This window comes from Telmatherina bonti, assembly GCF_933228915.1.
Source record: "Telmatherina bonti genome assembly, chromosome: 4".
Classification (NCBI taxonomy): Eukaryota; Metazoa; Chordata; class Actinopteri; order Atheriniformes; family Telmatherinidae; genus Telmatherina; species Telmatherina bonti.
In genome coordinates, this window is record NC_136622.1 from 17090577 (window position 1) to 17117532 (window position 26956).

Consider the following 26956-nt stretch of genomic DNA (forward strand, 5'->3'; position numbering starts at 1 on the left):
TCCATCGTATCCTGGATTTACATGAAACTGAAGTTTTGAATCTGAAATTCTACCTGGAAACACAACAAGGTGAGTACTAGCAAAGGTCTGAAGAGTCTCTTGCTTCTAATTGATCAGTAGAGTTTAAGTAAAACCACAAAACTTTTTATTTTTATCAAAACATCAGACAGAACATGTGTGATAGTTATTAAAATATTTCTTTGTTAGACTTTGTCAACAAAATAAACACACATTTAAGGTGTCATGACATTTTTTAAATGGTGACTGAGACACTTTGTTGGCAGCTTGTTCCACAATGGCCGAGAGGAGACGACTGAACTACAGTGTCAACAGGGCGATCCTGGATGAAGGAGAGATGGATGAGATGGCACAAAAGACTGAATCAAAAACGTCTTTTTGTGAGAAGATGAAAAAATCAATGAGGTAAAGTGTCTCAGTTAATGGTCCACACTGCAATTTCCAGTCTTATATATTTTTCTTTTTTGAATCAACAAACACAAATTATGCAGTTGTTAAATCCTGTAGATTTTTATTTACAAAATGATTTAATGTTACAAATAAAGTAGTACATGTAATACATTATACAGAATGTAGGCCAAGTAGAATTTCTGAACTTAAAGGAGATTTTTGGAAAAAAAAAATTGTCACAACTTATCTATTTCTTACTTATTATTCATTCATTTTCTAAACTGCTCCGACCAATTCAGGGTCATGGGGAAACTGGACAGGTTGCCAGTCTCTAGCAGGGCCAACACAGAGAGACATACACCTGTTCACTAAATGAATTTCAGATATTAATTTACCTTGTTAGAGGACTTGTTTCCAATACTCTGAAATATATTTAAAACTTTGTAGTTTCTCGTATGAAAAACCACACTGACCTTAAGTTTTTAAGAAAATAAACCAAGACAGAGATCTTTTATTATTTTCACTGCAGTTGTGATTACAGGAACAAATGTTGATAGAATATCACAGACAGGTTTATGTCAAAGTTAATGTTATCTTTAAGCCATTTAGAACTTTTTAATGGCTACAAATAGTCCTCTTGGGTCAAATTGACCTTGTTTGTCTGCTTTTTAAAGCATTAAATATAAAAATTATTATAAAACTTTGTGTTATACCTTTCAGTCAACATGTTTTCAACACAATAAAAAAACTTTAATATCGATTTTTAATATGTATCTCATGTTACACCCATGAAATTATACCTTATTAGGGTTTAAATGAAGTATGAATTCTTGATCATTTATACTATTTATAGACATAATAGATGCATTATGATAATGGGTTATGCTAAAAATTTGATCAGATTAATGTTTTGTAATAATTTTTATTTGTCATATAAATACCAGCATATCATCACAGCAGTTTTCCTCCAAGCTAATTCCTCACACTGTAACGTGTATGTCATGCATTTGATCTATTTTTATTTAGTTTTTCCTCTTTTCTCTTTGCCATGTGTGCCATCACTTCACAAATAAGTTACACAGTATTTTGACAAACGTGGAAAAGAAGAGCATACTGTGTGTCTGAGACCAAAAGTCATGGCCAAGTGGTTCAAATATATGTTGATGTTTGAGCAACGTCATGGTCTTTAACCTGATTTAAGTGTTGAATCAAAATAAGAAATGAATAAAAGACAACACAAAACTTTCACCAGCTGACTCAAATGCCTCATTTAGAGCATGGACTTACTGTACATACTGCAAGGCTGATGTCAAGGCATATGTTACTTTCTGTGGAAGTGATGTTGCCATATTTGTTTTTCTCTCCTTCCTCTATGTCATAAACAAATAAAACTCAGGTGTTCTGGTCCCAAACTGAAGAGGGGCCTCCTGCAAATGATTCCTATTTTATCCTGGCTGCCTCGTTACTCCTTCAGAGAAAACGCTCTGGGTGATCTGGTCTCAGGAATCAGTGTGGGGATCATGCAGTTGCCACAGGGTGAGATGGAGCTTCAAACAGAGAGAATAGTTGAACTGAAAGAGAAACGGTGCCCTAGTTTACTTGATAGCTGAACACTTTTTAAGGCACCCCACAAAAACATCTTTTTTGTTTTGTTTTCACTTATTTTTACTACTGCTGAAAATCATCACATTTATTTATTTATTTGTTTGTTTGTCTGTCTCTGTAGGTATGGCATATGCTTTGCTGGCATCTGTTCCTCCAGTCTTTGGCCTATACTCCTCCTTCTACCCCATCCTCATCTATTTTATCTTTGGCACATCCAAGCACATCTCAATTGGTACAAACGTAATCTTTTATCTGCAGCCATTTGGAAATGTTGATCAGTTCATCATTTCCTATTTACTTCCAAACTGAGAACAAAACAATTTTAATATCTCTTCCTGACTTTCATTGTCTGTTACACTGAAAGCTGTTTACATACTGTTGGTAGTTTTATAGCATTAAGCAACACGAATGTTTAAATATGAGTGAAATTAGCTGAACAGATAATGCATGTCCTGCTAAATATGTGCCTTAAATCTCTGATTTTAAATGTCTAAAAAGTCTCTTTCCATCTTTAGTAGTGAAATTGTGGATATTAAAACCTTGATATCTGAGAAATAAAAATATTTTTCAATCACAGGAAAATTTACATCTATACCCACACAAATAAATAAACAACAAAAAAAAAAAAAAACAAAAAAAAAAAACAAAAAAAAAACATCTGTGTTTTGGCTTTTATCCGAGTCAGTAGGCAAAGAATCTACAAGCAACTCAAAAACCTGGTTATTTTTCTGAACAGCCACTGCTGGTTGACAGGAGGAAATATATTTACATACATTTAAGTAAAAGTATACTTAAGTATATGTATGTGGAGCAAGTATGTGGCAAATTATCATACTCAAGCTAAGAATGCTTTTAGGGTCTGGGACCATGCTGGACGACCCAGAGAAGGGCCTGCCCTTGATTTTAAAATGCTCACTAACTCTAATTATAAATATGCAGTTCGCTATGTTAACAAACATGCACAACAAATCAGAGCAGACTCCATGGCAGAAAAATTCCTTGAAAAAGATGTTACTGGTTTTTGGAAGGAATTGAAATCTCTGAATACAAACTCCACACCTTTACCATGCATCTTAGAGGGAGTCTCTGGTTGTGATAACATAGCTGAACTATGGAGGAAACATTACTCTGCGCTATTTAACAGTGTTCAGAGCGATCCTTACACAGTGAGTAAGATTGTCCACTCCGACAACATGAAAATTACAGTTAAGAAAGTCCTTCAGGCCATTTCAGAATTGACCAACAACAAAGCATGTGGCCCAGATGAATTGTCTGCTGAACATATTAAAATGGCAAGTCCGAGAGCAGCAGTTCTCCTTGCTTCGTGTTTTACAGGTTGTTTGCACCATGCTGTGTTACCAAACTCCATGTTGTCTGTTACCTTTGTGCCTATCTTAAAGGATAAAGTGGGCAGGGTGGCAAGTATTGATAATTATCGGCCCAATGCTCTAGCTAGTGTGTTGTCAAAGATCTTGGAGAGAATACTACTTGACAGATTGCAGGTATATCTATGCACCTCTGACAATCAGTTTGGTTTTAAGACTAATCATAGTACGGATTTATGTATCTATGTGCTGAAGGAGATGGTGGAAAAATATAGAAGACATAACTCCACTGTATTAATCGGCTTTATTGATGCTTTAAAGGCATTTGACCATATTAATCATTTTTAATTATTTTCAAAAATACATCAGAAGGCAGTGCCTGATATGTTCATAAGAATCCTGTCCGATTGGTACTCTAATCAGAGCCTGCGGGTTAGATGGGGAAGTGCTGTCTCTGCACCTTTTGGGACAATTAATGGCGTTCATCAGGGGGGACTATTGTCACCATGTCTCTTTAATGTTTATATGGATGATCTCTCAGACAGTTTAGAAACTGCAAAACTGGCTGTATGGTTGGCAGTGCACTGATTAACCATCTCATGTATGCCGGTGATTTGGCCATTGTTTCACCCTGCAGTGTTTGGTTTCAAGAGCTGCTCACCATTTGTTCCCATTATGGTTTAAACTTTGATGTAAATAATAATGATAAAAAGAGTTCTATTATGATTTGTAGAGTAAACGCAGATAGAGACCTGACCTTTCCATCCTTTTATCTAGCAGGACAAGTACTTCCTGTCTGTTCTAAAATCAAATATTTGGGTCACATGATCACAGATGATATGACTGATGACGCTGATATGAACAGACAATGTAGTATTTTATACGTGTAGGCCAATTTGCTGACTAGAAAATTTTCCTGGTGTTCAGACAAGCTTAAAGTGGGTCTTTTTAGGGGCCTTTTGTACTCCTTTTTATACTGCACCTTTATGGAGTCATTTTAAAAAGGCGACCATCCGTAAACTCCAGGTTGCGTATAATTATTGTCTACGTATTCTTCTGGGGAAACCAAGATGGCATAGTGCTCGGGAACTTTTTTGTAATGCACAGCTTATCACATTTCATGCTCTTTTGAGACAATTGATGTTTAAATTTATATGATGTCTTGATGGATCTTCCAATGGGATTATAAGAATGTTCACCCAGCCTTCTTTCAGTATCATGAGATACCAGTCCGCTATTTGGAAGCACTGGTACACTTGTCTCTTTCAAATATGTTTGTATGTCTGTATTTTTTTTTTTTTTTTTTTTTAATGGACCTAGAGTAAGGTCCATGGACCTAGAGGACCTACAGAAAACTTAAAAGAAACGAAACTATAATACTTATATTTACTCTAATTATGGTCAAATAACCTTTTTAACAAGCTGTGAAAAAGACTTGTCTGAAATGAAAATGTTTCTTTAATGCGAGGCAGTTAAAAAGGTCCTGATATCTCTTTCTCCATTTTTTTAGGAACGTACGCAGTGATGAGTGTGATGATCGGAGGGGTGACTGATCGACTGGCGCCGGACTCAAACTTTATGATTTGGGACAATGTGACTAATTCCAGTATTATTGACGTTGCTGCTCGAGATGCAGAGAGGGTTCAAGTGGCTGCAGCTGTCACTTTTTTGTCTGGATTGTTTCAGGTGAAAGATTAAACATTTCCTTTAGGATTTTAATCAAAATCTGTTTTTTTTTTTAAAATTTATTTTATTGTTGTTTAGTGCAATTCTGTGGTGTACAAATGTTAACAGAATAATCGTTTAAGCTTGAAGAACAATTTTACCAGAGATATTACTTAGCCTCATGTCTGAAGCAGAGTCAATAAGTAAAAACCATTAAAGCTTCATGAGAATGCTAACTTCTTGAACCACAGCTCAGCAGTCAGCCTGATATGCCACTTCCAGCAGCCACAATTTAAAACAACAAAGCAGGACAAGGTTACAAGAAGCAAACATAGTGATTTCATGCAGTTGCTTCACAGTTTCTAACATAATTAAGGGAGTCAGTAACAGTAGGTGGTCTGGATGACTAAAACAGCTTTCCAAGAAACTTTTTTCTTTTACCACAAAACTCAGCAGAAGAACTTAAATTAACATCTAAAGAAGTTTGATGTATTTTAGAATCATGTTGCAAGTATTGTTAAAATAAAAGACATTTACAATTTAAAAGGAATTTCTTAGAAATAAGTAAGGAAATGGGTCTGTAAATGTTTAGTTATATAGCACCTTTCAAAGTAAAAATTGCAAAGTACTTACGAAATCACAAAGCATTACAGAGAAGCTAAAATGAGATTTAGTTGCAGAAATAAAAATGGAGAATTTTATTTTAAAAAAAAGCAGGAATGGCTGATCATGGTTTGGATTTCTCCTCCAGGCACTAGACAGACAGAAAATATCTCACAGCCTATAAAAGAGCCAAAGATTGAAAAGAGAAAAGCACAAAAAAATCATTTCAAGAAATTGGTTTTCTATTCCAGTTGTTTTATTTGTACCAAGCCCGTTTCCATCCTTTTGTTTCCATTGTCTAATGAGTTGCTACCATCAAATTCAAAATGAAATGGTAACAACTGTGTTTTGTGCATCACTGAAGTTTTTTTATTTAAATTTTACACAACATCCAAACATTTTAAGAATTTAGGTTTTAGCCTACTTCTGTACCTGTACTACTCCATAAACAGGAAAGCGATGAGTAAACCTGCTCTTAATTCAATATGCAAAGGTCTTTAAATAACATTTAAATTGATGCCCACTATGTCATGATTACAAATTTACCACTTGCATCTGTGATCCCAGTGTATTTTTTTCAATCTGTTACATGCATAGATTCTGCTTGGTCTGGTCCAGTTTGGTTTCGTGGTGACCTACTTGTCTGAGCCGCTGGTCCGAGCTTACACCACAGGAGCTGCAGTCCACGTCATCGTGTCACAGCTCAAATACACCTTTGGAATCAGCCCAGTCAGACACAGTGGACCTCTGTCTCTGATATATGTAAGAAAGATTATTGAAAATGAAAATGAATTCATAAAATGAAATTTCAAACATGTTTTTCCTCTTTTGTCAAGGATATCATTGTGAAAATTGTCTGTAGGTGGCATAAATGAACTACTTTATGTTCCAAACAAATGTACAACATCTAAATATATGTTGATTTCATATTCATAGCTAGTTTTCATCTGTAAATCAGAAGAAAATCACAAATACCTGACCTGGTTTTGTCAGACAGTCCTTGGATAATAATCCAGATGTTGTGTATTAACATTCCAGCTTCATCAAGCAGCTTGTACTGGGAAATATGATCTTCTCTCATGCTCATTTCATCAGTCACGCTCCTTTAATCAGTCAGGCTCACTCACATTTAAGCCATAATAATAATCTGGTCATTTTTTTCTACAGACGGTGCTGGAGCTATGCTATCTCCTTCCAGAGACAAACATTGGCACGCTAGTAGTTAGCATTGTTTCCATAGTTGGCCTCATCCTTGCTAAGGAGCTCAACACATGTTTGAGTAAAAAGTTACCTGTTCCTTTACCTATGGAGCTGATCGCTGTGAGTTTACAAATACACAAAACAATACACAAAATAATACACTGCAGACAGTGTTGTATATGTTCTGTTATGTGTTTGTCCAGGTTATTATTGCTACGGTAATCTCTTGGCAAGTTGACTTACAGGGAAAATACAAAGTGGACGTAGTAGGAGTTATTCCCTCAGGGTGAGAACCACACACACATTTACATAAAAACAAAATTTTGTACAGACAAAAAGGAAAGTTTGTGATGGCTGTTTTTCTCCACTTTGTCCCTGTATGTCAGTCTCCAGCCGCCTGTTGCACCAGCCTTTTCTCTGTTTGGCCAGGTGATCGGGGATGCCTTTGCTCTGTCAGTTGTTGGTTACGGCATCGCCATCTCCTTGGGAAGAATATTTGCACTCAAATATGGCTACAAAGTTGACAGCAACCAGGTACTGAAGAGACAGACCAATAGTAGCTTTATAGGTTTTAGAGAATAAAATGTGTGTTTTGCCATCTAGGAACTTATCGCCCTGGGTTTGAGCAACACCATAGGAGGAGTTTTCCAGTGTTTTACCATCAGTTGCTCCATGTCTCGCAGCTTGGTTCAGGAGAGCACAGGAGGAAAGACCCAGGTTGGTGTGGGTGTCTTCTGTCCTGCTTTTGTTTCCGTGGACAAGCTTTTTATACATCCGTGTCTAACACAAATGCATGTTTTCTTTACCACTATATTTATTTTTCGTAATTCATTACTACTGTTTCATGTTGGTAAAGTGAACTAAACAGTACTGAACATAGACCATGAATGAGTTATTTAGAGTTATTTCCCAAAGAGGAAGTAAACTGGGAACCGCATATAAAGCAGCTAAATGAAAACAAAATGATTAAATAAAGAGCCTGAATTGCTCCTTATTTAATCTGTTATTGTACTCAGCGTTTCATGAACGCCCGGCATTCCTTGCAATTTGATGTATAATCATTCAATGACTGATTAATATGACACATTCTGAAATTTCATATCATTTATTGATTTAGTTGAATTGTTTATGATTAGCCGTATGATTAGAAAAGGATTTTTTAAAAAAAGCACTAGATTGTTTTTGTCCTTTAAACACACTTCTTCCAATCTCTATTACCTGATCCATTCATCAGATGTCTATTATCCCTCCCTATTCACTGCAGGTCGCTGGGGCTGTATCAGCAATAGTTGTTCTTTTCATTACACTCTGGATTGGGAAGCTTTTTGAAGATCTGCCCAAGGTACTGTGTGTGCTTGTTGGCATGCATGATCACAAAAATGTGTCCAAGGCTGAAAAAGAATGTGTGCTTAGTTACACAGCCTCTTCAGTCCTCAGTCCAAGTTAAATATACATCAACAGGTAACATAGTGAACACCACATGAACCAACGAAGGGTGATGCATTAGGTGAGGATTCTAGGAATGTTGCTCTCAAGTCTCAGAAAAGCTTCATGCAGATAATTAACACTTTACTGATTTTACTTTGCGTACAGAATATTCAAATTTAAATTAGAAATAAATTAAAAGTTCACTTACATGGTGAGATGTCAATCTAAAACTACTTCCCCATCGTGTTTCAGGACTGCAGCATTTTATCTAAGTTGTTGTTTTTTTGCAGGCGGTGCTGGCTGCCATCATCTTCGTTAATCTTCATGGCGTAATGAAGCAGTTCTTGGATATTCCTACTCTGTGGAGGAGCAACAAAATTGACATGGTAAGAGTATCAAAAAAGACTTGATAAAGTGGAAAACACAGATTCATTTATATTCCTATACTGGATGGATGTAAAGTTCTGGTCTTCTAGAGCTGCAGTCCTGCAGGTTTTAAATGTTTCCTTGTTCCAACACACCTAATCAAAATTAAATGTTTCTCCTCAACAACTGGTTGTCCAATCCTGCCCAAGCAGGTGTTAACATCCAAAACCTGCACGACTACACCGTTTGATGACCAACTTTGCTCCTGACTGTGCTGCATGCATTTTTATTCAGCTGCATTTGTGCTGCAAAACTGAAAAAAAAAGGTTAAAAAAAAAATGACAGTGATCCTGTATCCCTCTGCTGAATACTTCTAGCCAACCAAACAAACAGCTTTGCCTACTTAATCACATCTACAGTCATTACCAAAGCATTTTCACTGGCCTACATGAAGAAGTTGAACTGCCACATGTCAGTATTGTTTGCATGTTAGCAGGATTGGGACAAGTAAAACGCTCTGTCCCTAACTATTCCAAGAGACACACTGAGTCCTATACAACCTGTTCTTCACACCTCTTTGCTTTTCCACTCATTTGCAATTCCTCTCTTTTTCTACTTTCCTGTCCGTCACGAATAGTGAAATATTCTTGTTACACATGTTTGGTGAGAATGGAATAACTATTTTGTTTTTTAGATTAAATATGATATCACGTCCCTGTTATCCGAGTTGAGTTTTACTGTTATTGATCAAACAACATAAATAGTTCTCTCTAGTGCTATCACCGTTAACATGCAAAATATCAGTCTTTTTACATTTATTCCCTAAAGAAACCTGTAAGCATGTAAACATTAGAAGCATTTGCTAATGATTTAAACCTAGTAATCACTGGTCATTAATATGCTAACTTTAGCCTAAAGATAATATATAAATGAATAATAAATAGTATCAAAATAGCAATGAGATCTATCTCAGTTTTACATTGATTAAAGCACAGAAAAGTTCTGTTTTTAGAAGCCCCTATGAATATATCTAAGTAAGGAAAATTTAGTCAGTTGTTGCAAAAGAAGTTGTAAAGAGAAAAACAAAAACTACATCACTTGTTGGTACAAATGTTTAACCACCAAAACCATCAACCAAAAAGAATGTGGTAACCTTTATCCAGGTGCTTTTATTGAAAGCAGTACTACTAAACTTTGGATGATTTTTGTGATCTGGCAACCCTGAACAGGGCTAATTTAGCGTCTAGCTAGTGTGCTTGCTCAGGATGGGAGATTGAGTTGGACCTCCAACTCAATCTTTTGGTTTCCTTATATAGGCTATTATGAATTGGCTTTCATTATGTTTTCTTCTCTGTCTGTAAAGCGTCTTCAGATGGCATTGCCGTGATTTGACAGTATATAAATAAAGTTGAATTGAACTGAGTTGAATCTTGCGTACTGTCTCTTCTCTGACCCCATCCATCCAGTAAAAGTCCCTCCAGTATTTAATCTTGTTTTATATTTATGCTCTTTCACTTTCTGTCACAATTTTTCTTTGTTTTCCTCCAAAATTATCCTTATGGGTTTTTTGTGGACTTGCCAGTCCAGAATGACCAGTGGTTTTTTGCCCAGTTTCTGGCAAGTGATGTGGTGCAGTAAAGTGAAGTGCAGCTGTCATGTGATGCCTTATGCTGGGTGACAAGAAGGGTTTTCTCAGTCTTGGGATGCTGCAAGGCAATGATGGTCCCAGGGATGTGCATAATCAATATCTGTGTGCTATCAGAGCAATTTAGAAGCATTGATTTCTAATATCCAAAACTTATGTAGTACTGCTCTGTTTGACTTAATATAGCTTTTTTGTGACATGTCAAAATGTGGTAAGATGTTTTATGTCAAAGAACCATGTCCCAAAGCTTTTTGGGATAACTCCGCATAATACTGAAGGCTGTAAACACAATGACATAATTAATGTGACAGAATTATCATTATTATAATTACATAAAATTGTGTAGTGCCAAACTAGTCCAGCTTTATGTTTGTTTAAGCTCTTTTGCTATGTGTTTTATTTAAAGGGTCAGTTTAGCCTTTAATCACAATCTGCTGTCATACTCTCTCTTCTGTTTTTGTCTCCAGATTGTCTGGTTAGCCACATTCATCTTGACTATATTGTTGAACCCTGACCTGGGACTGGCTGCTGCCATTGCTTTCTCCATGCTCACTGTCATCTTCAGGACACAGGTGTAAGGACCCAAAACTATTATTAGTAATACACACCACACAAATATGCCAACAGTCTATAAAGAATGTGCATGTCAGATCATAGCTGCTTTCTCTGATATTTTCGGGGTACTTGGCAGCTGTTTAGGTCTACACATTCAGGTTCTTCTCTAGTAAAGTTAAAAACATGTCTGAAACACACTGCAGCCATCTTTCCTTCTGCACATTGTGTCATGTTAAACTGAACAGCAGCATAACATAGACCTTAGTGTCAGATTGATGACTGTTCATCAAAGTTTTTTGGATTTTCTTTTGTTAGTGTTGGGAAAGAAATCCAGTGTTTTCTGTGCCATGACAGCGTCATCATCTCTCCTCCGCTCTCTGATTGGCTGGTGTTCCTCCTTGAAGTGAACACACCATCATCAGTAACTAACAGCGTCAACCCCTGTCCATATCAGTGTCCCACAGACAGACGCGCAATCTTCATGACACAAATACGTGTGATCTTCACATTTACTTTTTTATGAAAAAGTTTCCCACTGCTGTTTAACCAGCCAAGAAATGTGCACAAGTCTTTAGAGGAATCCTCGACATTGAATAAAATCAACAGATATGCATCGGTTCTGCTCTGACATGCAAAGAAATGCCATCTCAGCAATGGCAGATGGTCTGGTGTTTGCCCGAATAAGTCTACACACAAACAGATGTTGTTCATTCCTTTGCCATTTCTTTCTTACTCCCATCCCAGTTCAATCCCATGACATGTGAAAGAAATTCTTGTCCAACCTTTATCCTTAAAAGGTGATCTATCCTTATTATCAACAGAATAACATTGAAAATAAGACAGAAGTCCTGTCATTGTATTCTCCGCTAGACAACATTTAGGTTTGAAATGCTACAAATTTGTCACCTGTTACTTTCTCTTTATTTTAGACCCAAGTACTCCTTGCTAGGACAGGTTCCAGACACTGATGTTTACAAGCCAATGGAGGACTATGATCAGGTACTGTGTGATGCAAAAATAAAAAAAAAAAAAGGCAGGCATGATCAGTGAAAGTCTTTATTACAAATACAATCAATGAAAACTGATTTATTTCCCACTCTTCAATAATTTAAATAAGATTTATGGAGAACATTAAAATTACTGTGGAATTTTGCTCATACTTTGCAGCCATTTATTTATTCATTCCAGTTTGACAAAAAAGCTTTGCAAGTCTGTCTACAGCTATATTTTTTCTCTTAAGATTTTTATGGTAGCTATGTTGCTACTGAATATTTAAGTTTTTTTCTGCAATTGTCGATTTTATTTATTAATTTTAGGTGAGGAAGGTGCCGGGAATTTTAATCTTTCGTTCATCTTCCACGCTCTATTTTGCCAATGCAGAAATGTACCAGGAAGCTCTGGGTAAAAAGGTAAGGCTACAGGCAAATACACACACACACTCATGCAAGCAATTTCAAAGCATCTAAATCTCTTCTACTAGACTTTGAAGTGACAATTGGAAAAAAAAAAAAAAAAAACCTGTTTCAATTTCTTCAACTCTTGATATCTAAAAATAAAATTTAGCTCAGGAAGAAGAGCTTCATGTCAAAGGTTCCCAGGGCAAGACAATAAACTCTGCTTTGCTTCTGGTTCATTCTGTGTTAACAGTGTGCAATGTTCATGTGTGCATTGTTTGTGCAAACTTTACTGACAAAATGCAAAACAACTTGCAGACATGTTTCCAACAATGAAGTTGCATCTTATCGTGTCATATAGTATCATTAACATGATCTCCAACCGAACAGTGTATGTGTTATAAAGAAGAAGCGCTACTAAGGTTGTAATGCTGCGTATACTATGAAGTCCTAATCAGTGTGTGCATGTGTGAATGTGTGAATATGACTTGTAATGTAAAAGATTTTAAGCTCAATAAGACAAGAAATAGAGTACAATCCATTTATCTTTATAAAAAATAGAACATGTTAATAGAATATGTTAATAAAGTAATGTGGTTGCCTCCAAAAAAACAGTATCAGACTTACAAATGCACCATGATGGGCATTTAATCTCTGCTGTAATAAACTAAAGATAACAGTTACACACAGAGAGAGGGAAGAAACAACCAGCCGCAGTAACAATCCATGTTGGCAGCTTGTGTGCAATTAACTCCTCTTTTACAAACATCATTTCTGACACTCTAATAACCAAGGAGACATGTCACCAATTCACGCATCACGACCATGACAGACATTGTTCAAAGTGTCATCCCACTATTTTCTCCTCTCCTTTCTTTGCTTCAGCTTTTTTTTTTTAAACACTCCATCCCCCGCATCCTCATCCTTCCCCCTGTCTTCCACCCTTCTGTCATGTCTCTTTGGGGTAAATGGTGAGACAAATTGATCGGAGGTGGACAAAAGATGACAAAACTCAGTGAAGGGGGGGGGGGTTAGAGACAAAGTCAGAGAGGTATATAATAGAACATCTCATTCATTAAAATGTCAGCATGTCAAACATGGTCGCTCTTTTATGTTCTCATATTTCATGCTCAGATATACATTTTCATTAAGAAACTGCAGGTTTGTTTACGGAGTGACAAAAACAGCATCAGAGAAATTTCGGAAGTTTTGGAAGAAGACCTCTGTTCCATCAGCCAACATGGCTTGCAGAGGCTCAAGCAGCGATAGAAACTGTCCCCAATGCTCAAACTAACCTGAATAGATGCACGTCTGTGTGTGAGGGTGTGTTCTTTTACCTTTCATGCATGAATTAATAAGAAAACAATGCAACATTTTTTTAAATATAGCATTTTACCTCTACAGACGTATGCAATGATACTTTTTCTATTTATCAGTAATATTTAGAATTAATCACAATTTATGATTTATTTTAATGTATTCTATAAAAGATTTTAATATATAATCATAATAACATTATGTAAATCTTCTATAAAATATAGTTGTATCACTTACTTTTTCTATTGATCGCAAAGGTAAACTTGCATAATTACATTATGTTCAATTATATCACATATTTATTTATTCTCCAGTGAGTGGAAATAAATTGGATGACTCACTAACATCCCAGTTTATTTACAAAAATCCCATCCTCATTCATGAATATGCAAGAAAAAAGCTTGTAAATAAATGTCCACTACAGGGCCACTATGCATGAAAGGGTTAATAGGCATTATCAGAAGTGTTGGAGACTTTTAATGAAGACAAAGATTTTGTAACTGGCCAACTTTGTATTTAAGTAAATAAATAATTGAATAAAAATGATCTGTTTCTGATTGGTTATAGTTCTATCTTTAAAGAGCATTTTCTATTGCAGTAATAAATCCCCAATGATTTTTGGTCCAAATTGGTTCTAGACTAATAGGATCCCTAAATGATTCACTGTCTTATTTAAACAGTGAGCCCAAACACACAAAGACAGGGAGGATGATAGGAAATTAAAAGGATGAAAAAGTCAGGCAGGTACTTTGCTGGGAAACAGGCTTGAGCAGGTCTAAAGGAGATCTGCAGAATCTTGGGTAAGTTTGGCATCAAACATGTGTCAGAGAGCAGAGTCAGACCAAAACAGGCTGTAGGAAAATACATAAAAGATTTCATTGAAACACAAGTAACAACAGAGTTAAAAGATTTCATTTAAACACAAGTAACAACAGAGTCAAAAGATTTCATTTAAACACAAGTAACAACAGAGTTAAAAGAGCAGCAGGATGAGTTGGTGAAAAAATGTTCATATATGTTAACCCATTATACCATTTACCTAGGTACACACACACACACACACACACACACACACACACACACACAAAATTCCCCTACCCAACTCTTCTTCTTGCACTTTAGATGTGACTGGATGAGACATGGAAATGACAGACTTTTAACCAAAGTAGACATCCTGACTTCATACCGTTTTTTAGACAAATTGTAGCATGTGGTGCACCTGCATCATCCAGCCACTGTTTTTTTACAGCTTACCTCTAATTACTTCTGATACATGGCATTAGTTCTGACAAAAGTAAATATTTACTTTCAATATCAACACGCCATGATGTGATTCTTTCACATCCACATCAGGCCCTGAAATCCCAAGGAGACACTGGTGAAATCTAGCTTGCAGCTCTTCTTCACACCTAGATTCTCTCTCTCTCTCTCTCTCTCTCTCTCTCTCTCTCGTTCTCTCTCTCTCTTTCAGATGAGACTTTCAGGGTTTAATGGTTTAACTGATATCAGAAAAATGTGGGAGTGACCAAACATTATTAGACACATGAGGTGACCTTCAGGCCCAATTAGGAGGAGGGATGAAGGTGAGGCAGTAAATACCCCTACCCTAATCTCAAGAGAACAAAATCCCGTACCTTACCTCTCAGGCCTGTCTTAAAACAATAGTCAGATACCAGCTTTTACTGGTATCTGGAAAAGTATTAATTTGCAAAATTCATCCTTGCACTATGGCAAATCCACCGTCTTCCCTCTGTGTAAAATCCACTGAGTATCTTTCCAAAGCCTCTGCAATATATGTGAATTTTAAATATGAATGAGTCAGACTGCTGAGGCTAACAAAGGAGGCTGCAGAATTTTTTAATATGTTCAGAAAACAAATGTTTTTGGGTTTTTTTTTTATCACCAATCATTTACATTGGAGGAGCATAATGAGAGTGTAAAATATCTGAAGCACCATCTGTTTGCTGATCTTTTCACCATTCATTCATTCATTCATTCATTCATTCATTCATTCATTATCCTAACCGCTTAATTAGATGAAGGGTTGCGGGGAAGCTGGAGCTTATCCCAGCAGTCTTTGGGCGAAAGGCAGGGTACACCCTGGACAGCTCACCAGTCCATCGCAGGGCTTTTTCGCCATTCACTTCCACAATAAAAATACAGAATTGCTGTTAAGTTATTATGCATACATAAACACTACTTTTTTACTGTAGTTTTAAATTATGTTAATGCACTTGTTTGAACAGACAGTTACACTAACCCTGCACACATGTGAAATACAACTTTTATAGGACCTGTGATAAGAGATAAAATAAATACACAACATAATATATTTCCCCCATATTTGTTATATATTGTCATTTTACCCTTTGAAACATTACTTTTTCTTTTCAACAAGACCTTTTTTCTCCCCAGTGAATGTAAACTTCAGCTTTCTCTTTCTTATGTCTTTTAGTCTGGCATTGACATCATGAAGTTCCTGTCAGCAAAACAGAAACTGGAGGCCAAAAGGAAGAGGCTTGAAAAGAAAAATGCTAAGAAAACCAAGAAGGAGCTTCAGCAGAATGAACAGGAGATGGTGAGAATTGCCTGATACAGACAGCAGATGATGGTTTTCTGCTCTTGTCTTTGTATGAACAAAAACTTAAATCACTGCGTGAAGACATTCAGCATAACAAATCAAACAACTTGACTTCCTGAGGCCCATGCTACGAAGCTGGATTAACATTTCAAAAACATTTCCCTGTTACCGAGGTTGACTTCCACAGACATTTGCAATACTGATAAGTGGCACTACGAAGCTGGTTATCAGCTCAGTATTTCAACCCAGGATTTTCCCATCTTGATCATGTGCTTTCACATTAAAAGAGGTGGTGTTTGCAGAATCTGACCAATCAAAGACAGGGAGAAGCCCTGCAAAGCAGCATTCTTTGGAGGAGTAGAGAATCAATCCATCTATCCATCCATTTTCTCAACTGCTTGGTCCAATACAGGGCAAGAGGCAGGGTACGATCTGGACAGGTTGCCAGTCCATCACTGGGCAAGTAGACAACTATTCATCAAAACCTGCAGAATTCAAACACCTCATCCAGGACTAAATCAACACTGTTACAGCAGTAATAGCCATGTAGGAATGCTAACAGAAAATTGCAGACTCTGTAATGCAAAAAATTCATGAGATTATACAATAATAATTCATTGGACAATTTAAGCAGACAGCACTCTAATCACGCACTTTCAACTTATTGCGAAATGTTTCCCTCCTTTTCTTTATATTTTGCACAGTTCTTTGGAAGCTCAGGACCCCATGTGAGTGGGCTTTGGAGTATTAATTCCTCACTGTGATGGGACAAGTAGTTGTGAATTACATAAGTTCATGGCTCTGCAGTTCTGCCTTGTGTGACCATTATTATCTCATTTTCTTGGTCACTTAGTCCAATTAAGGGTCGTGGAGAAGCTGGAGCCAATCCCAGCAATCATCAGGTGAGAGGCAGGGCACACCCTGAACAGGTCGCCAGTCCATCGCAGGGACCATTATTATTAACCTCATTGTTTTAGATGCAACACTAGTGGAGCTAAATGGACTTGGGAATAGGTCAAGTACAAAAACATGCTTGAAAGTGTTTACTGACACAGCCTTTTTCTTCATCAAAAGGATTGAATGTATCTTTTACAAACTCTTTCTCCCGTAAGCGCTCCTCACACAGTGTGCACACCAAAGTTCCCAGGATGATCTATGGACGGGCCATTTTCCAAGAAAACTGATTGGTCAGGAAATGGTGCTTTTATAGTCCTTGATCTCTTATTCAAAACATAACCTGCTCCAAAGCAGGTCAGCCATTCAGATTAAGTTACCATGGTGATTTTTCCTGGGAAGAATTGAAACAGGGTCCTAGGAAAAAACACCCAGGGTCAACCTTAAAGTTACCTTCTTAACAGAAAATCCAGCTTTGGAGTACAGGCCTCTTGTGTGCAAATATTTCCAACATGAGGAATGTAGCTTTGACCTTCTATGTCATCTCTTTTCCAGCAGGGGGAGCCAAATTGGCACATGCAGAGAGATGTTGCTGTCATTGAAGTGGATGCTGAACCCAACCCCTCCCTTCCAAGAGCCATTATCTTGGACCTCAGTCCTGTTAATTTCCTGGACACAGTAGGGGTCAAGGCACTACGAAGTGTAAGAGTAACAGAACAAGATATAAGAAAATACTTTGTCTTGATTATTAAATATTTAAGCAACCATGTCTCCAGCGGTGTGCCTAGAAAATGTTTGTTGGGGGCAGATTGAAAAAGGATGGCACAAAAAATGGCACAAACCCTTAAAAAAAGTAATTTCTTCCAAATTATAAACTTTTTATCATAACTGTAGTGGCTACTATAACACACAAATCAAATCTAAATCTGACAAATCATAATGGCAAAGGTACCTACTAATGAATGGTTATTTATGATTATTTGAGATTAATTAATGAGCATTCTACTAAATGTGCTTTAAACCCTCGATAAAACTATGTTTTAATAACTCCAGTGCAAATTTTTGAGACATGCATCAGTCATTAACGTAGAGAGAGTATGATTCCACTCAGCTTTGTAAGTGTTATTCAGCATGAATGATACATTAAATCAGTTGTGTTGAAGCAGGGAAACATGTCAAAATAAAGGTTAAGGGTCCAGAAAAGGACAACCCTGTTTGGTCTATAAACATGGCACATGAGGTGATATTTACACTGTAATCAGAAAATGGAACTGTCATTGAAGTTCTGTAAGGAAATAGCTAGACCACAGTGTTTTAGTCCTGCTTTAAGGTCAACTTCATGGTGCATTAAACTTCACGGTGGCCCTGACATTAAGTTTTCACATGCAACAAAATGTGCATCTCCGTACAGCAGCTTAAGACCTGGATTTTTTATTTTTCATAAAGCTGTTTTATGTTATCTGCCCCAAATTCTGTCTGTCATGTTCAGTGGATACAATACTGATTATTTCTACTTGTTCAGAGATATTCTAATCTCTCTACTGTGCTTGACTCCCCTTCCTTTGCTAACCTGCATGGAGACCGATGCTCGTAGTGCAGCAGGTGTCTCAGGTACACTTAGATTGATGAGCTTCACTGTGAAAATGTCATCTTACATTTGATGTTTGATTTAATTTGATTGTGTCAGATCAGGGGGGGATGGGGTGGCCAATCTGATTTGAGGGCCCACCCTCGACGTGGTCATTAGTTCATCATTATTTTTTTTTTCATTCAAAATAAATAACTTTCTTCCTGCAGCTTAAATTTTTTTCCAACACGCCTTTCATTTTCTTTTAACCCTCAAACATTCAATTACTGTAAATTTAAATGTCAAACTAATGAAATCATTCTCAATTGAGATGTTTCCTCTGTGCTGCTTTGTCTGTTTTAGATTAAAAGAGACTATGGAGAAATTGGCATTGAGGTGGTTCTCGCTGGCTGCCAAAGTAAGTCCTCCACGCTGCATGTATAGCTTGTAGGAACTGTACTCTGAAAGGTACAATCGGTACCTTTCAGAGTACCAGCCCAATCCTTTGTGATTCTAAACATAATATATGGTGTCTGTTTTCTGAGTGAAGGACAGAGAAATATAAAGTCTGTGTTTTTTAAGTATATTTTGTTTCTCGTTGGAAACTTGGGGTGCAGGGTAGATTAACTGGTTGAGCACCACATGTACACAGGCTGAAGCTCTTTGCTTGAGTTTGGGTCCTTTATCTTTAAATAACTATCACTAATGTCCAAAAAAATCCTTAGAAAACAAAACAAACTGTGTCATAACTGAACAGAAATACATCAATCTGGTGTAAAATGTCTGAAAATAAGCTTTAGATTGTGTGGCCAGAACACATACTGCATGCTAGAAACCCACTGTAACACATTCCAGACCCACTCAGCTACACACAACTTAAGTTCATGAAATAACAATGGGTGTTATTTTAGCTGTTTGCTGATGTTATTTTAACATTTCTCAGAAAAACGTTTATACATTTTCCACAGGAAAGATGTTTTCAAAATCTGGTGTAAAACACTATCCTGTGAGACGATAGTAGTTCTCAAGGGAGACTGGAGGGTTAGTTATTTATAATGGGCAAAACATCTACTCTGTTTCCATTTTTATCACCCACAAGTGAGATGTGGTTTGCTGTATAAGACACACACAAAAAAACACAAGTCTTCAGGGAAAAAAAGCAAATCTGCTACACAACATTGGGAGGCATCCAGTTTATTTCAGGGGCTAGAAAACTCTAATTAGCCTGCAGTGAGACTGCCAAAAGTAATTATACCACCATAAAGTGCAGTGAGGTTCATTAAACACTCCACTGTGTCTACTCTTGCCCATTCCATTTGTTTTATTTGGAATCTTGTAGTTGTTTTTCTGTCGAATTGACTACTTTGTCCTCCTCTATTCCTTCATCTCATTTATCAATACTTGACATGGTCTTGGTACCATTTCCTCTCCTCCCATTTTTCAGCGCATTTTCATGTTTGTGTCTCCATTGTGACTTCTCTCTCTCACTCTCTCTCACACTTTCTGCATAGCCTGTGTGGTTGACAACCTGCAGACTGGAGGTTTCTTTAACGACAAAGTGACAAAGTCCTGTTTGTTCATCACTGTTCATGATGCCATTCTATACTGTCAGTCTTCCAGAGCAGAAAGCCAACATGAGGAACTATATGAGGTAAAACACTCACACACGCTCAAGCATACATTATCAAAACGTCTTGTCTTGCAGGACACAAACATTCCAATCACAAGGTTTCTTCCACAATTGCACTTGTAATTCTTTTTTTTGCCAATGTTGCAGTCTAGTCTCCACAGTGTCTGTTGTTTTTCACTTTGCTTCATTGTGCTTCTTATTAAATTTTAGGATAAAAGGATCAAAATTAATTTCCCATATTTTCATTTAATATAATTAGAAATAGGTATTGTGGCATGACAACTTGTGAAACCTTTATTATTTTAAACATTTCTACATAAATATGATCTGACACATTTTCAGACTTTCAAACAAATCCTAGATGTTAATGAAGACAATATCATTGTACTAAACAGAGAAAAATGTCATTTTATTTTCTATGATCAAGAATAATTCTCTTCTACACGTCCCTAAGTGGTTAAAACATGTGTAAAACTTACATTAGCAGTAAGCCAGGGGGAGAAACACGAGTCAGATGTTTTTGATGAAAACCAGATGTTTGCGTGGGCAAAGTTGAAAACAGGGATACATCAAAGTCTGAGCTTTACGGGACATTTTTCAGGTAGTATTATGAGATTTCTGAGTCATTGTTGTTTTGTAGGGTGGAAAACTTACAAAACCAACTCTAAAGAGTTTAGACTCAAAACATCGACATTCAGATAGATTATGTACAAATGGGGGATTCAACACCATTTTCACACACCTAAGGAGTGACTGACATGATCAGTTCAAAAGGAATAAATGCAGTAATCTGAGGGGCAATAAAGGAATGTAGGATAAATTCTAAGCAGCATACCGCTGTCTAATTTTAAAATTAATTACTTTCATAACTTTTAAGGTCACATTTATAGAGTAACAAAAACTTCCAAGTTCAACACATTTAAAGAACATTACACAAAAAATTTTGATCTTCACCTGGGAGGCAGTGGAGATCATGTTTTTGCCAGCATTGATCTGTCTGTCTGTTAGCAACTTTTTGCCAAATGTTGCATGTGAATGGGTTTTGAAAGAGCTTAAATTCCATTACATTTTGGGAGCGATCTGGATCATCTTCCGGACCCGAGAATTTTTTGAAGATCTCTTTATAGTTGCAAAATATTGCCATTTTCAGTGTGTATGTATATATATATATATATATATATATATATATATATATATATATATATATATATATATATATATATACATATATATATATACATATATATATATATATAAAATTTTATATTCCCGCCAGAGAGCATAAAAACATGCAGCAAACACCACAACATAGCAAAGACACTGTAGATTAATTGTATGTAGAAATCTAATAGTGTGTCCATATAAAATGAATAGTACTATAACATAGGGTGGAAATCATAAATGGGTGGAAATTAGCTGTTTAGCAGAGGTCTGCGTTTTCCCATTGCTTTTCTAGTTGTTGATATTTTATGAAAAGTATTAATATGGCTGCAATGTCTGCATGAGTTAAGATTCCATTGTAGATCATTTTCTCTGATTCACTCCAAAAGGATCTGAATGAGGTCAGCTGTTTAACAGTATGCATGTGGAGTCTCTTATCTAAACAAGTATAAAAATTGAGGAAAGTAGGCAAAGTAATGAGTATATTCTGCAGCATGTGGTCAGGAAATGGTGCATGAAGTTAGGCTGATACTGATAAAGATGTTATTTCTAGTCTGGTTCAGTGATTTTTACCTTATAAAAAGCCTAAAATTGAAACTTCTAATTGATTTAATGCCCTGAAATGATTTGGGTAAAAATGGCAACTTAACACATATCTTAATGTAAATTACTTTGTTTTGTTCATGCGTAGCTTAGCTCAACATTTTGCATTTTCTATTGGTATACACAATAAATGCATCAGAAATACCTTTCATCCCAACGTACACCATCACTCTTTGTCTAAAGGAAATTACTTCTCGCTGTTGGTAATGTGCTTCTGTGCTAATCTCATCTTCTTTAAATACTTGTGCTTGAATGCAAGTCTGAATATTATTCAGTGCAAATGCTTGTCTGTCCCTGCTCTGTTTTTAATATTTAGCTGATGAATTTTATTTAATGTTTTTTGCTTCAAAGAATGAATTCTTACAAAGAACTAAGGCTAATCACACCATAAGATACAGTGTGCCATCTGAGAAAAACTCAAGCGAAGAAATTTAAGAGAGGATGGAGAGAAAAGTAACAGAATTTTATAAAAAATTTGATAAATTAAACATGTACAAACAGAAGGCAGTGTGCATGTTAATATAAATTTTGATCAGTGCTTGCTTGTGCAAGTAGACCACCCTGTATTTATATTGTACATATAAAAAAAAGAAAAGACAAAGGGCAGATTTGGATTGATGATATGGGAAGCTCCGAGGTTTGTTAAGAAATCAATCTGCTGTAAATTTTGCAGTCTATTAGATCAGTTTAATTACACGGATAAACCTAAGTGTGATAAGATGCTCTGAACATCTGAAAGAATGTCGGGCCCATGATTCAGTGAATCTGAGAGTGCCTAATGAAGATTTTAAACCATTTGACCCAGACTATCATTTCTCAAGCTGTTGTACGCTGAGTCACTGTTTCAGGTAGCAGGTTCCCAGCGTTGCTCTCTTCCTCCTTGTAAACCTCAGAGATGACATGAAAACTACTAATAACTTATTTTCCGGTCGCCATCCATTTCTTTTGGCTCTGTCTGGCTCTACTTCTCTGTTCTGACCTGGTCTGTATATCTGTTTCACAGGAGCTGCCAGCAACATATTTCTGAGCCCTGGGAGGAACGATGGAGGATGTTATACAGATGTGACAGTTGGGCTGTTGGAGGATTTTGGGTTGTATGACTCTGATCTTTCACAAATGCAGATGCAAAACTGCAGACAAACACAAAATCTGTGTGTGTGCGTGTACTTAGACATGGTCAACTCTTTGATAAGTTACAAGTTTGATAAGTTATAGACTGGGCCATGTAACCTGTATTTATTCAACAAAAGACCTTTTTAGCCATCATCTAAGCTTATTCTTAGACTTATCACTTATCATCACCATATTCTGTTTGCGTTGCTCAGTTATTGTTATGAGTAACTGTTTGAAACATGTGAATGTAATTTTAAATTATGCTTTGTAAAGTATATGTACTGTGGATTATCAATCAATACAATAAAAAATTACATGGATACATGTTCTTTTGAAAACTAACCTATTGCACTCATTGTATTACATTTTAATCACTGCCTAAACACTGGCATGAAGAAAAGGAGCTTCTTTTTTCTTTTGCTCATTTATAGGCCAAACAAAAGTAGCTTCAATTACAAATAAACACACCGACAGGAAATCTCCATATACTTTTTGGAAGACCTGTACCTTTAAAACTGACTTAAATATCAAAGCAAGATATTCATTTTCCCTCTGTCATATTTTATTCATGCCTCATACATGCACATATGCACTGAAAAGTAATAAAAATGTGGAACTTGGACATCCCCCTTGGACTTGTGTCTGCTGTTTTTATGTGTCTATGCACTCGAGAATTTTGGGTGGACTTTATTTTTTTCTGCAAAGATTTGTAATCACAACAGTCTAATGTTAATTACAACCAGGAATGACGAGTCATTGTTTTTGGAACAGAAAAACACAAGTAATCCCATTTCATTTAATCAGCTCAAATACAGTTTTTGGGAATTACACTGAAATTTCTTTTGTGTTTATGGCATAAGACAAATCAAAAGCCCACTATTTCAGTTTATTTACCTAATGATAAATACATGGATATCAAATTTTCCATGGAGCTACGCTTCAAACAAATGGCAACCTGCTGTTTACTGAAATATTCTAAATGACCAATGAATCCAGTTGACATATAGGCTACAAGTTACCTTTAAATCACCACTGCAGTGTAAATATGCCGAAAATGTCTTTAACTGCAAAGTAAACTTATACCATAAAGTCACTAAAAATAGCTTTTCAGCCACTTTAGGTTGTCTTTTTTTTTTTTTTTTTACTGACAATAACCATATACTGCTGTTTGTCTTAGACTTGTTCACTTTTCTTTGGAGTGTATGCAGTTTGTCCTTCGCCCATTTAAAACATTGATTCAGAAGTTTGAAACCTGAATCTCCATTAATCCATATTGTCTACTGAAAGGTGAAATAACTCACCTGTTGACAAGCATTACCAGAAAATGCTAAACCACTTCCCTCAGAAGTGGCACTTCCTTCGGGGATCAGTACAAACTGTTAACTCATTTGTCACTTTTACAACCATAAATAGATGCAAAAGCTCTGATAAATCCAAAGTACACCCACCAGTGAGCAGAAATATTATTTGGAATAGCTAATGAACATACCAAAGTGAACCATGTATTTTCTCTGGAGTTAAACGTTCACAGTTGATCCACTTCTATCAATCTGCCTCTTCAAAGCGTTTTTTTTTTTTTTTTTTTTTGCATACCCAGCAAACTCCCTGCAATCATTGCAGTGGGGGTTGTAAAGGGTTTTCTATACAGCTGACAGGGCCCCCTCCCTGCATATTCATGTGTTATTGTCCATTTCTCCTAATTCCATGATCATTTTAAAAATCAACCTTATGAAGGATATGTTAAACTTTGTGAGAAGACAAAACTTCGTTGTAAAATGTCTATTAGGTTATATATTTATAAATCAAGTGAGGAGTCACTTTTTTTTCCCATAATCCTTAATTAATCAATAAAATAATTTCAAATAAGTTTAATTCTGTTAAATAGTCTTTTCTCTTACACTACATTTCGTGTAACTCCTCCATGTTTTCTTTCCAATCATATTCGTCTTTGTGTTGGAGAATTTGTGTAATGGGGACACGAACAATAGAACGTGCTGCTTGTAGGTGCAATGCCACAGCATCTGTTTCATTTCATTCAGAGAAGACTGTTTATCTGCGTGGTATCCCATTATGTGCTGGGCTTAAAAAAAAACACATATGATGGAGGAAAAAAGACTGATGATACTATTAATAAATATATTCAATTCCTGAAAAGCACAAATGTGAACCGTGTAGACTTATGCTGTTTTTTTTTTTTTCTAAACGTGCAATAAAAGAGCATCTTCGTTTCAGGGGAAAATGTGTAGCCTATGTGTGTGTGTGTGTGTGTGTGTGTGTGTGTGTGTGTGTGTGTGTGTGTGTGTGAGAGAGAGAGAGAGAGAGGGAGAGAGAGGGAGGGTGCGAGAACGTGAGAGAGGGGAAGAGAGGGTGTGTGTGTGTGTGTGTGTGTGTGTGTGTGTGTGTGTGTGTGTGAATACTTATTTAGTTTCTTTCCAAACGTCTCCGTCTGCATTCTTGTCTTGTCGGGTTTCGGAAGAAGAGCGACTTACAAAAAGAGACAGAGGAAGACATTGGAGCTGAAACTTTGACGCAGACGCTCCTGTTCAGGTTGGTTCATCATAATCTCCCAGTTAATGTTCTTATAGTTGGTTGGGTGTTTCTAGGCGCAGAGTGTATCTGCGGGACTATTCCATCTCCATCAGCAGCACGTATTTATCTGTTTTTAACCAGTCTGACTTTGGAGGGACATTTTTTTTTTTTTTTTTACATTTTCAATGGCTGGATTGATCCATATCCCACAGACCTTATTGTTTGTTACTGTCACAGCGCACAGATCTACTTGTGATGTCAGCTGCCAAAGGAGATGAATCGATCATTTCAAAGCTCTCATACCAGCTCCCAACACACACAGTCGTTTGCGCCTTCTGTAAAAAATCACGAAAGTATAAGCTGCCATTCTGTTGTCCTGTAATGAGAAGTGTGTATCCCGGCGTGCGTGTGTAAACGCTTACAGCACAAACAAAAGCGAGCCTTTACGCACGCACAACGGGAGAGCTTTTTCTCCTCGCGCAAGCTTGATACTGACTGTTCTAACATGTGTAGCCTACTAATGCACAAGATTTATCTTTCATTCCGTGGATTTTTATACGCGCTCTTGCGTGATCCAACACAGGCATGGGCCATATTTCGCTGGACAGAACTGGCAACAGAAATGGGAGGTTAAGCCTATTAGTGAGGCTGAAAATCGATCAGAATTTAATCGACTCTTTTTTTTTTTAAAAAATATCCTGGCTGTCGAAACATTACTGAACGACATACATCTTTGCTGGAATTCATAAAAACCGGCTAGACGTGGGTTTGAAGCATTTGGGGATCAAATAGTCCCCCTCACATTTATTTGATTGTTTTGGCTATCAATGACTATAACCTTTAGCCTATAAAAATGGGCATCCAGGTCACCTGAAAGACGATACTTGATCATCTCAGGGCATAGTTGTCCACCAAGGTTTGTTGTTTATCCTCCAGGTGGAGGTGCCAGGTGGCTGAACTGTAATGATGCTCTGTCATTAACAACCACTATGTGGTCAAACCAGCTGGACCTGACGCCAGGGAACATAATGCAAGAGGTAAAAGAGGGAGGGAAGGGAGTGTGTGTTGCAGGAAGAAGTCAAAGTCTGTGCAGCACATGTTGGAAGAAGAAAATAAAAGTAGCTTGACAAGACAGAATGAAGCTTCTTCGCCCATTGACAGGATATTTATTTATTGACCCAGCTTCGTGTTTGTATGCAGTTTTGATCGGAAATGAACACGAAGAGACGCAAATAGACAGTGCAAAGCATATGGTCTCGTGACGTAACACCGACCGCGGACAGTGACAGCGGCGTGTTTGTTTAGTGTGCGCGCGCAGCTCGGGATTAAAACCGGGCAAACCAACGCAAACTGTCATCACTGCATTC

At 36.8% G+C, this 26956-nt stretch overlaps 2 protein-coding genes across 2 annotated transcripts in view; both read left to right on the top strand.

The window, feature by feature from the left end:
- Positions 1 to 295: 295 nt before the first annotated feature.
- On the top strand, positions 296 to 26223 carry slc26a6.2 (solute carrier family 26 member 6, tandem duplicate 2; the record flags this gene model as incomplete). The annotated part of the gene is made up of 19 exons (XM_079238457.1): positions 296 to 423; positions 1805 to 1944; positions 2135 to 2245; positions 4849 to 5024; positions 6204 to 6368; positions 6774 to 6926; positions 7010 to 7092; positions 7193 to 7340; positions 7410 to 7523; positions 8071 to 8148; positions 8525 to 8620; positions 10713 to 10819; positions 11730 to 11799; positions 12117 to 12209; positions 15967 to 16089; positions 17542 to 17688; positions 18917 to 18971; positions 20065 to 20204; positions 26173 to 26223. 19 exons carry the CDS (start codon positions 296 to 298, stop codon positions 26221 to 26223), a joined length of 2178 nt encoding a protein of 725 aa, XP_079094583.1.
- Positions 25527 to 26956, top strand: part of mgll (monoglyceride lipase) — a 39255-nt gene continuing 37825 nt past the window's right edge. The window contains exon 1 of the mRNA XM_079239554.1: positions 25527 to 25607. The gene's annotated coding sequence lies outside the window, so the exon portion shown is untranslated. The remainder of the gene's footprint in view (positions 25608 to 26956) is intronic.